This window comes from Haliotis rufescens, unplaced genomic scaffold (genome assembly GCF_023055435.1).
Source record: "Haliotis rufescens isolate VD_foot unplaced genomic scaffold, xgHalRufe1.0.p SCAF_6, whole genome shotgun sequence".
Lineage (NCBI taxonomy): Eukaryota > Metazoa > Mollusca > Gastropoda > Lepetellida > Haliotidae > Haliotis > Haliotis rufescens.
This window is the reverse complement of record NW_025964334.1, coordinates 27257860-27270579: the sequence shown is the minus strand read 5'-3', so window position 1 is coordinate 27270579 and position 12720 is coordinate 27257860. Positions and strand designations below refer to the sequence as shown.

The following is a 12720-nucleotide window of genomic DNA, read 5'->3' as shown; positions in this document are numbered from 1 at the left end:
CCAATAATATTGGTGCGATACTCATGCATATTGGTTCATGCAAACAGATGGCAGGTTCCGTTTGTGTTTAAAACTCGTTGAAGGACAAGAGTTGTCATTTTGGAGCTTCCAAGAAGAGCATCAGCGTCCAGACGTTTTCGTCTACAGGTCCACACTGATCCGTGCCCTATAGCTGAGCCTGCGTTATAATCCATGATATATGTTTGCTTCCGTGTGTGCGTTTGTATGTTTGCGCGCCTACGTTCGTGTCTGTGTGTGGTAAAATACCCAAATACCATTGTGTGTGTTTGAAACACTACTTACTCGCATAGACTGGGTGTACCCTGGGACCACCGAAGGAGGTGGTCTTTTTGACAGGTACACAGGGCGGTCTGAGCTGAAAGGTAAGAGAAGTATAATAATAGAACAGTTTTCAGTGATAGTCTCAAAGACATACACAGTTGAAATGCCATACATCACTACATTGGACACGTTGCCAGTTGTTATACATCATCACATGTCATATATTCCTATATTCTATAAATTGCTATATGTCATACTTTGGGACATTACGCCTACTGCAATAAGAAAGCACTCTCACACACATGAGTTTGGTGATGAAAGACCAGTGACCATAATCTCGGTGAATCTGGGATTTCGAACCCAAGATCGCTTGAACCTGGTGTGACAGCCACGCAATAAATCCCAAAGAATAATAAAGAACGAAGCGTGGTTTATTTCACGATAAAACATTGTTCTATCATGACGCCATTTCTGGAGATTCGAACATGCGCTCGCAACTTGATGACGTCGTATATATGACGACGTTTATTTTTGAGAGGGGCGGTCGGGTAGCCTAGTGGTTAAAGCGTTCGCTCGTCACGCCGAAGACCCGGGTTCGAATCCCGACATGGGTACAATGTGTGAAGCCCATTTGTGGTGTCTCCCCCCCCCCCCCCCCCCCCCCCCCCCCCCGGATTTATTGCTGGAATATTGCTAAAAGCGGCGTAAAACCAAACTCACTCACTCACTATTTTTGAGAGGGGAGTGTCCTGTAAGTTGTTCCCATGAAGCTGGACAACGCATATAAACGCGATGGCAGAACGACCGCATCCCAAAGCGATAGAGATATGATAATCGTATCGGGAGAAAAGATACAGGGCATCGAAGTGAGGATTGGGAGAATATGCGGGAAATACCCACCTGTGCATGAGATGGACTTGTCCGACATTGCCGAGGTCGGATTCTATTGAGGGAGTCATCATTATTTACATACGGGCAAATGTTTTTAAAGCTTGTACTATCTATCGCCATCATTAAAGAGGCTGTACATAACGTTGATATCTCATAAAAGAAATAAACGACTCATGGTGTATTCTCCCTGCAGTGTTTTATATTACGATAAACAACTCCCACTCGTCGTTTGTTTCTTAAATATACTATACATGAAGTAAACCATCAGAGATGTAATTTTGGATTACTCTCAAGAGTAAACGTGATGCAAACATACTTGAGCACACTCTAATATAACCTTACACACTTATTATAGATTAAGATATACACTTCAAGGGACAGGTGTTTAAGGATTGTAATGTTTAACCCTTCTCACTAGATCAGTTGGGATATTTACAGTTTGCGTTGAAAATAGAGAACATCACATTGAAACTTTACTGCCTGATGCTGTGTTGCAGTGTTATTGTTGCGGATGAGATTAGTAGAAAGTATGACTCACAACAGCCTCCAATTTGTCCAATAAACGAAGCCATGTTGAGACCCGATGTTGGACATCCGGGATTTACGGCATCCTCCATACAAGTAATGAAGGCATAGGCAACACTGAAATATAATTTAGAGATCAAGGTGAACAGAAAAGAAGTATTACTTTGAAATGTTCAGATGATGTCATTCGAATCTTGCACCCGGTGTTATCAGTCGTACTTTGCATATTTTTTAGAATTTAAATATGTTTAAAAATGTTTACGACAAAATGCTTACTAGTATCATTATGTATAATCCTAATAACCTAAATATGTTTTTAATTTATTAACGTACCTGGATGTTATGTAAGGCCATTGGTAATTGAGATGAATATGGATAAGATGCATACTATATACTGAAATCAGATGTGCAAATCAGACTCACTGGCACTTGCATAACACATATACCACCAGGGCTTAGCACGAACTTGGTACAATAATGACATAAACTGTACAAATAACCCAAGCTAATTTCATAATGACTAGGAAAGGTGACACACAGGTGCTAGAGTGAAGAACGTATCCCGCCTAGTTTTTAAAAGTGGTGTGGTCGATAATGTGTTGTTGCTGTATGACAATGGTATTTCTCTCATACAGGAACATAAGCTGACAATGAAAGTATATCTGATTACTATGATAAATTACCTACAATGAATTTCAAGGGGGGAATGCAGTTCCTTCAAACATTAAGACCTTAAACACGTTTAGCTCTTAAACGCATTATACTTAACATGGTCAGACCTAAACATGTCAAAAGTATGCGTCAAGGAACGTGTTTAGGTTGGTGTTGTGGGATCTAAACACGTTTTTACAGTGTAGTCGTCAGTCCTCATCTGTTTCGTGATGAGTAATTATGATAAAACTCAATCGATTATTCACTTCTATATATGATTCTCGAGCTATGTGGTACCAGTCAATCATTGTCCTAGTAATAGGACATGATGAAACACACATGAAGTATGTAAAAGAAGTATTACCTTGGACATGTTACACAAGGCGATATTATAGTAATAGGACATGATGAAACATACATGAAGTATGTAAAAGAAGTATTACCTTGCACATGTTACACAAGGCGATATATATAGTAATAGGACATGATGAAACATACATGAAGTATGTAAAAGAAGTATTACCTTGGACATGTTACATAAGGCGATATATATAGTAATAGGACATGATGAAACATACATGAAGTATGTAAAATAAGTATTACCTTGGACATGTTACACAAGGCAATATATATAGTAATAGGACATGATGAAACATACATGAAGTATGTAAAAGAAGTATTACCTTGCACATGTTACACAAGGCGATATATATAGTAATAGGACATGATGAAACATACATGAAGTATGTAAAATAAGTATTACCTTGGACATGTTACACAAGGCGATATATATAGTAATAGGACATGATGAAACATACATGAAGTATGTAAAAGAAGTATTACCTTGCACATGTTAAACAAGGCGATATTATAGTAATAGGACATGATGAAACATACATGAAGTATGTAAAATAGGTATTACCTTGGACATGTTACACAAGGCGATATATATAGTAATAGGACATGATGAAACATACATGAAGTATGTAAAATAAGTATTACCTTGGACATGTTAAACAAGGCGATATTATAGTAATAGGACATGATGAAACATACATAAAGTATGTAAAAGAAGTATTACCTTGGACATGTTACACAAGGCGATATTATAGTAATAGGACATGATGAAACATACATGAAGTATGTAAAAGAAGTATTACCTTGGACATGTTACACAAGGCGATATATATAGTAATAGGACATGATGAAACATACATGAAGTATGTAAAAGAAGTATTACCTTGGACATGTTAAACAAGGCGATATTATAATAATAGGACATGATGAAACATACATGAAGTATGTAAAAGAAGTATTACCTTGGACATGTTACACAAGGTGATATATATAGTAATAGGACATGATGAAACATACATGAAGTATGTAAAAGAAGTATTACCTTGGACATGTTAAACAAGGCGATATTATAGTAATAGGACATGATGAAACATACATGAAGTATGTAAAAGAAGTATTACCTTGGACATGTTACACAAGGCGATATTATAGTAATAGGACATGATGAAACATACATGAAGTATGTAAAAGAAGTATTACCTTGGACATGTTAAACAAGGCGATATTATAGTAATAGGACATGATGAAACATACATAAAGTATGTAAAAGAAGTATTACCTTGGACATGTTACACAAGGCGATATTATAGTAATAGGACATGATGAAACATACATGAAGTATGTAAAAGAAGTATTACCTTGGACATGTTACACAAGGCGATATATATAGTAATAGGACATGATGAAACATACATGAAGTATGTAAAAGAAGTATTACCTTGGACATGTTAAACAAGGCGATATTATAATAATAGGACATGATGAAACATACATGAAGTATGTAAAAGAAGTATTACCTTGGACATGTTACACAAGGTGATATATATAGTAATAGGACATGATGAAACATACATGAAGTATGTAAAAGAAGTATTACCTTGGACATGTTAAACAAGGCGATATTATAGTAATAGGACATGATGAAACATACATGAAGTATGTAAAAGAAGTATTACCTTGGACATGTTACACAAGGCGATATTATAGTAATAGGACATGATGAAACATACATGAAGTATGTAAAAGAAGTATTACCTTGGACATGTTACACAAGGCGATATATATAGTAATAGGACATGATGAAACATACATGAAGTATGTAAAAGAAGTATTACCTTGGACATGTTACACAAGGCGATATATATAGTAATAGGACATGATGAAACACACATGAAGTATGTAAAATAAGTATTACCTTGGACATGTTACACAAGGCGATATTATAGTAATAGGACATGATGAAACATACATGAAGTATGTAAAAGAAGTATTTCCTTGCACATGTTACACAAGGCGATATATATAGTAATAGGACATGATGAAACATACATGAAGTATGTAAAATAAGTATTACCTTGGACATGTTACATAAGGCGATATATATAGTAATAGGACATGATGAAACATACATGAAGTATGTAAAATAAGTATTTCTTTGGACATGTTACACAAGGCGATATATATAGTAATAGGACATGATGAAACATACATGAAGTATGTAAAAGAAGTATTACCTTGCACATGTTAAACAAGGCGATATATATAGTAATAGAACATGATGCAACATACATGAAGTATGTAAAAGAAGTATTACCTTGGACATGTTACACAAGGCGATATATATAGTAATAGGACATGATGAAACATACATGAAGTATGTAAAAGAAGTATTACCTTGGACATGTTAAACAAGGCGATATTATAGTAATAGGACATGATGAAACATACATGAAGTATGTAAAATAAGTATTACCTTGGACATGTTACACAAGGCGATATATATAGTAATAGGACATGATGAAACATACATGAAGTATGTAAAAGAAGTATTACCTTGCACATGTTACACAAGGCGATATATATAGTAATAGGACATGATGAAACATACATGAAGTATGTAAAATAAGTATTACCTTGGACATGTTACACAAGGCGATATATATAGTAATAGGACATGATGAACCATACATGAAGTATGTAAAAGAAGTATTACCTTGTACATGTTAAACAAGGCGATATTATAGTAATAGGACATGATGAAACATACATGAAGTATGTAAAATAAGTATTACCTTGTACATGTTACACAAGGCGATATATATAGTAATAGGACATGATGAAACATACATGAAGTATGTAAAAGAAGTATTACCTTGGACATGTTAAACAAGGCGATATTATAGTAATAGGACATGATGAAACACACATGAAGTATGTAAAATAAGTATTACCTTGGACATGTTACACAAGGCGATATTATAGTAATAGGACATGATGAAACATACATGAAGTATGTAAAAGAAGTATTACCTTGCACATGTTACACAAGGCGATATATATAGTAATAGGACATGATGAAACATACATGAAGTATGTAAAAGAAGTATTACCTTGCACATGTTAAACAAGGCGATATTATAGTAATAGGACATGATGAAACTTACATAAAGTATGTAAAAGAAGTATTACCTTGGATATGTTAAACAAGGCGATATTATAGTAATAGGACATGATGAAACATACATGAAGTATGTAAAATAAGTATTACCTTGGACATGTTACACAAGGCGATATTATAGTAATAGGACATGATGAAACATACATGAAGTATGTAAAAGAAGTATTACCTTGCACATGTTACACAAGGCGATATATATAGTAATAGGACATGATGAAACATACATGAAGTATGTAAAAGAAGTATTACCTTGCACATGTTACACAAGGCGATATATATAGTAATAGGACATGATGAAACATACATGAGTGAGTGAGTGAGTGAGTTGGATTTAATGTCGCTTTTAACAGTATTCCAGTTATATCGCGGCGTGTCAGCTAATGTGGGAGGAAAGCCCGAAGTGATGCAGGTCTCCGACGCGGGTATGGTGCTGACAAACCTAGAAACATAATCGGGGCGAACCGGGATTCGAACCCATAATCATAGGTTTCGAGGGCGCTCGGAACATGAACGTGCTGTCGTTGGCCGTCGAGCTCGGGTCACAAGTCAAGTCAAACTTTATTTATAGGCCTCAGGCCAGACACAAATGGTAACACACAGTACACATCCAAGCGCACGATGCGCGGCACAACATTTCAGATGAAACACGACTTGAGACTTGCTCCCCTACTAATCCCGACCCACCCATCCACTAGATGCCTTAGTGTATACATAATTACAAATATTTTCATATCTTGATAATAATGAATTCTTTCTTTCATTCATAATGTGGTACACACACTTTGCCAATCGAACAATGACATCTCTGCGACAGTCTTGCATTAACTGGACATTTGGAAACACTAGGGTATAACTATGAGTAATTTGGCAAAAACAGCCGTATCAACTCTGTATATTTTGGACACATTATTAAAACATGGTATTCGTCCTCTATATCAGTTTCACAAAATGAATATTAACGCTGTTCTTGCTGTAATTTGGGTTTAACCCATCTCCCATTTTCAGTCATGGACATGAACTGAGCCTAAAACGTGCTAGAGCTACTCGGTATTTTACAACATGAATACTATTAAGATACATTTCAAATCATACGAAATCCTTCATTGATAGGCGCAGTCTGGTTTCGCTAAGACTTTATAATTGGTTTTTCCACATCTGTAAATATATATCATGAATTCGCTGCTTAAATTCCGACAAAAATCCAGTTTCATTTACAATAACTTGACCCAGCCAAACATATCCGAACCAAAACAGCCCAACTTTCTTCATTTGGATGACTTAACATCATTTCTAAAAGAGCTTCACGCACAATTCTAAAATATCGTTTTGGATCACACTTTAAGATTTTCATCCAATATTTAATAATTCTAATAAACCGCACACTTATCAATCGTAGTACTCCGAATTCACCATTAACATATGTCGATGGTGTAGATAATTTAACACCTAGTATCTTTTTAATAAATCTAAGATGTACTCTTTCAATTGCATTAGCCTCCCTAAAACCCCACACCTCACATCCATAAAACAATATGGGGTGAATAAATGATTGAAATAACTAGAACTGGATATCAACAGAAATATACTTATTACTATTAATAACTCTGTACAATGAAAATGAAGCTTTTTTTTGCCTGTTCAGATAAAGTGTTTTGAGATTCTGAAAAAATACCAGAGGGTGTAAACACAAGACCGAGAATTAGAAATAAGTAACTATAGGATCTAAACCCAAGTGAGTATCTATTGGATGAGCTTGCAGTACGTTTACTTAACATTAACCAGGGCTGCAGAATCTGCATAGCGAATGGGCTGCCGTTCAACAAGATGCCATCCGCAGGCTTATTTGTTCCATGGGGGTGTCGTGCAGTCATTCTGGCAATGGTGGACATACACGGTACTAGTCTTTGCCACTGTAATGATTGAGATAGTGAACTCTTTCATTTTCTAATCTTCCAAACATACATCCCACGTATTGCTTTTAAAACCTTGTAGAAGTCTCAGAGTGAACCTCTTTAAAACCATATATGAGTTTCCTTGTTGAAGTCGACATTAACAGATGTCTCCGAAAGTGGTTATTCGCTGTAGTCTACGGTAAATCAGTTCTGTATGTTGTTCCAGGGGCGTCGTACCTGTCAGTATTTACCTATAATCAACAGTCAGCCATCCTCTTCATTATTGTGAGCAAGTAATTACCAACAAGAAATAATCTTCCATACAGTTTTCTGTCAGTTATTACGAATATGGTCGACAGTCAATCATTATCTACATAGTTATCTGTAGGTACTCACCTGCATGGTCGACAGTCAATCATTATCTACATAGTTCTCTGTAGGTACTCACCTGCATGGTCGACAGTCAATCATTATCTACATAGTTATCTGTAGGTACTCAACTGCATGGTCGACAGTCAATCAGTATCTACATAGTTATCTGTAGGTACTCAACTGCATGGTCGACAGTCAATCATTATCTACATAGTTATCCGTAGGTACTCACCTGCATGGTCGACAGTCAATCATTATCTACATAGTTATCTATAGGTACCCACGTGCATGGTCAACAGTCAATCATTATCAACATAGTTATCTATAGGTACCCACCTGCATGGTCAACAGTCAATCATTATCTACATAGTTATCTGTAGGTACCCACCTGCATGGTCGACAGTCAATCATTATCAAAATAGTTATCTGTAGGTACCCACCTGCATGGCCAAATGTGAATCATTATCTACACAGTTATCTGTAGGTACCCACCTGCATGGCCAAATGTGAATCATTATCTACATAGTTATATGTAGGTACCCACCTGCATGGCCAAATGTGAATCATTATCTACATAGTTATCTGTAGGTACCCACCTGCATGGCCAAATGTGAATCATTATCTACACAGTTATCTGTAGGTACCCACCTGCATGGCCAAATGTGAATCATTATCTACATAGTTATCTGTAGGTACCCACCTGCATGGCCAAATGTGAATCATTATCTACACAGTTATCTGTAGGTACCCACCTGCATCGCCAAATGTGAATCATTATCTACATAGTTATCTGTAGGTACCCACCTGCATGGTCAACAGTCAATCATTATCTACATAGTTATCTGTAGGTACCCACCTGCATGGCCAAATGTGAATCATTATCTACATAGTTATCTGTAGGTACACACCTGCATGGCCAAATGTGAATCATAAACGGTATGGTATAACCGGTCAATGCTTTTTTACAGAGTAATGTCAACAGTCAATCATCTTCAGTTAGTTATCTGCCAGAATTCATCGGTATTGTGAACAGTCATTCTGTACAGAACATGTAAAGTACTGTTGGAAATGCTAGAAAACTGCCTTTTGTCTGTTTAAAAAAAGGATATAATTTATTCCTTAAATAAGTTAGAATTGGCACACGCGCATATCAATTTGTCCCTTTTCTCAAAACTCAAGAGATACAACCATTTCAATAAGCATCCTTAGTACGATTCCTCCTATGTCATTAACACGACTTTTCCACTAACCATTTGGTTCTTTCCAATTTGTTTTGTCAAAAGTAGTTTAGTTGTATGATGACTAGTACACGATGACGGTTTTTTTCTTACGTGCATGTTTTGGTGGCAGCATCGTAAGTCGCCCAGCACTCGTCACACGACGCCCCTTCAGCTCCCACCGACAGCACTGAAATTGACGTGAAAAAAGTCAGGTGAGTGTGTGTATAAGCGTTTGACAACTGATATAAAACTCAGCTCAACAACGTGACATACATTGGCAACGTTGTGTAAATAATCGCCGGCGTATGACTCAAAGGACATGTTATCAAACCGTAGAAATGAATGGGTTTGCCGTGGTGTGACGAGCCTTTTATGAACACTCATCATGGGAAAGAGACCTGTGACACGTCATTTTAGTAATATTTTCATTGAAATTCAGTGACGAGCATCCTCATTTAGAACACCTGAAGAAAATATGTTACGGTGTACTTTATACACTCTTTAAAAAAAGAAACGGACAGGTAGATGTTTAGTAAAATTATTGTAAATAATAAAGTCGATATATGTAATTAAAAATTAGATACAAAGATGACATTTTGGAGCTCAATGTTGTCGTTATACAAAGGCATTGAAAACTGTTCCTTGTCATGTCACATAAGGCCACAAGATTGCGCTGAACTCAGTATTTCGTTTGACCGCCCCGGGGAGCAATCACGGCTCTGCATCTCCTCGGCACTGACTGGATACGAATTCTGTCCTGCGGAATTCTGCGCCATTCTGCTTGTAAGGCGTTGGCCAGTTGTGGGAGTGTCTGCGGTGTGATCTGACGTTGACGTACGCGTCGATCGAGTTTATCTCAGAGGTGTTCGATTGGGTTGAGATCTGGAGATCTCGACGGCCAGGGCAAGACGTTGATGTTGGCATTATGAAGTTTACCGTGACACGAACTGTGTGCGGTGGAGCCTTGTCCTGTTGAAACAGCTCCCTCTCGCGGTCAATGATTGGAAGAAGGTGAGGTTGAAGAATTTGATTCATGTAGCGATTTGCTGTCAAATTTCCCTGAACCACAACCATGTCAGATCTCGTGATGTAGGATATGGCCCCCAACACCATGACACTACCGCCACCGAAATTGTCGAATTCACGTACATAATGTGGGGCAAAACGCTCATTTCGACGACGATAAACACGTTGTCTCGCCGGTGAAGAAGAAATCGTGATTCATCGCTAAACCATACTCGTCTCCAGTTTCTCAAATTTCCAAGGCTGTCAGGTATGGCACCAACGCAAGCGTCGCTGTCGATGGATCTGTTGCAAACCAGGGACGAAAACTGGTCTTCTGGGTCGGATTCGAGCCTCGCGAAGATGGTTTCTGAGAGTCTTGTCCGATATCCTCCTCAAACCAGGGATGCATCCTGCAGTCTCAGTAGCCGTGGCATTGCAATGGCGTAGGTGGAACAGTTGAATGTAGCGATACTGTGCAGGGATGGTAACTCTTGGTCGGCCGGTGCTCGGACGGTCTGCAGTAGAATTGAACTGTGTGTATCGGTCCCAAAGGCGGCAAACAGTGCTGTGGTGGACGTTGAAGTGGCGTGCAACAGAAGACTGCGATTCCCCTCTTTGCGTACGTCCTATGGCGATGTTCCGATCGACAGCGCTGAGTCTCGGCATTTTCGAACTTGAAAAATGTTGACAATTGAATGACAAATTATTGGCTTATGCATGCCTTTTTATAGCCACTACCACGAGTTACGAATGCCATAACTTGCACGTGCTTTTGGCTTTACTGTTTCCCTCCATGACATTTTCGAACAAGTGTGAAAATAATGCCGTTTAAGACATTGCAACTCGAAAATGGCTGTGTTTTTGTCGAATATCAGACCACCAACAACATATTTCCAATAACATATATCCAATTTATATACCGGATTTTTGTGTAATCTTGTTCAATGAACTACGTACTACCTGTGCGTTTCTTGTTTTGAAGAGTGTAGTAGGGATTAGGATATCTCCCAAATATAGTTTAAAGAAAGTCAATGGGTATTGTCCTCAGCAGTATTACAGCAGTACTAAATCGGCTTGTATATAATGTGTAGGCAAACCACTGAATCTATGAGAACGATGACGCACTATCAGCCAAATCATCGAGCTTGACTACCCGATCCTTTTCAGTCTCCTCTTACAACGAGACCGCCTCCGTGGTCTAGTGGTAGAGCGTCCGCCCGGAGAGCGGAAGGTCCCTCGATCCCCGACCCCGTCATACCAAAAGACGTTAAAAGATGGTACTTGTTGTTACCCTGTCTGGCGCTCGGCATTAGGGGGTTAAACAAGGACTGGTCGCCTCGGAGTCAGTAAACTGTGTCTGAGTGGGGTATTCATGTTAAACTGCGGCATGATATCTCAGTGGGCCAGCACTATACATCAGCATCAGTCCGGACTAGTACAAGCAGCCATACAAACACACACGCGTACATGCACGTCGCTATGTAAGTGCAATAATCTTGGACGCGACGTTAAACCCAATTTCACCTCACCCCACCTCTTCCGAGCGTGGGATATTTGTAACCTATTCTATCCGGAAACCCCAGTAAGTAGTGTAATAGCATTTACACGGAAGATATTGTTTACGAGTAGAACCAACGTTTCGATGTCCACTTCACATTTTCACAAATATTCATATCCAGATGCCTTCGGTAAGTGAAAGTTTCTGGCCTTCAAGACCTTAAACAGATATAGTTGTTGTTTGTTGTTTAACGCCGCACTCAGCAACATTCGAACTGTATGACGGCGGTCTGGAAAAAAATCGAATCTGCACCAGACAATCCAGTGATTGACATCGTGAGCATTGATCCACGCAATTGGGATCGATGACATGCATCATCCAAGTCAGCGAGCCTGACCGGTAGTCGCCTCTTACGACAAGCATAGTCGCCGTTCAATGATTTTTTTTATGACGGCATTCTTTAAATAAACGAGTCTGGCCAGACAATCCAATGATTGACATGAGCAACGATCCACGCAACTAGGATGCGATGACGTTCAAACAACCAAGTCACCGAGTCTGATCACACGACCTAGTGAGTCGCCACTTACGCCAAGCAGTTGCTGGGGGTCTAGTTTCTTGTAAACCCGGAATCCATGCTGGTATCAATAATGTCAACTCGCCGTCATACAGCTGAAACATTGCCGAGTGCGGCGTTAAACAACAAATAACAAACAAACAAAATAATGTCAACTCACCTGCTATTACTTCGAGAAACAGAATAACTATAGCCATTGCACATTGACATGAACCGACTGTGGAGTGGGGAGGGAATGTTATATGGGCGTTCAGCGTTCAAATCGAAACTAG

At 38.4% G+C, this 12720-nt stretch overlaps 1 protein-coding gene across 3 annotated transcripts in view; it reads right to left on the bottom strand.

Moving 5' to 3' along the window:
* The window catches only part of LOC124127803, a 71141-nt gene extending 58421 nt beyond the window's left edge, over window positions 1–12720 (bottom strand). For all 3 annotated transcript variants that reach the window (XM_048385859.1, XM_048385861.1, XM_048385860.1), the window contains exons 1-4: window positions 12609–12720; window positions 9480–9555; window positions 1712–1815; window positions 304–376 (exon numbers count right to left, since the gene is read on the bottom strand). In XM_048385859.1, coding sequence (XP_048241816.1) covers window positions 304–376; window positions 1712–1815; window positions 9480–9555; window positions 12609–12645 — 290 coding nt within the window. In that variant the 5' untranslated portion in view covers window positions 12646–12720. The remainder of the gene's footprint in view (window positions 1–303; window positions 377–1711; window positions 1816–9479; window positions 9556–12608) is intronic.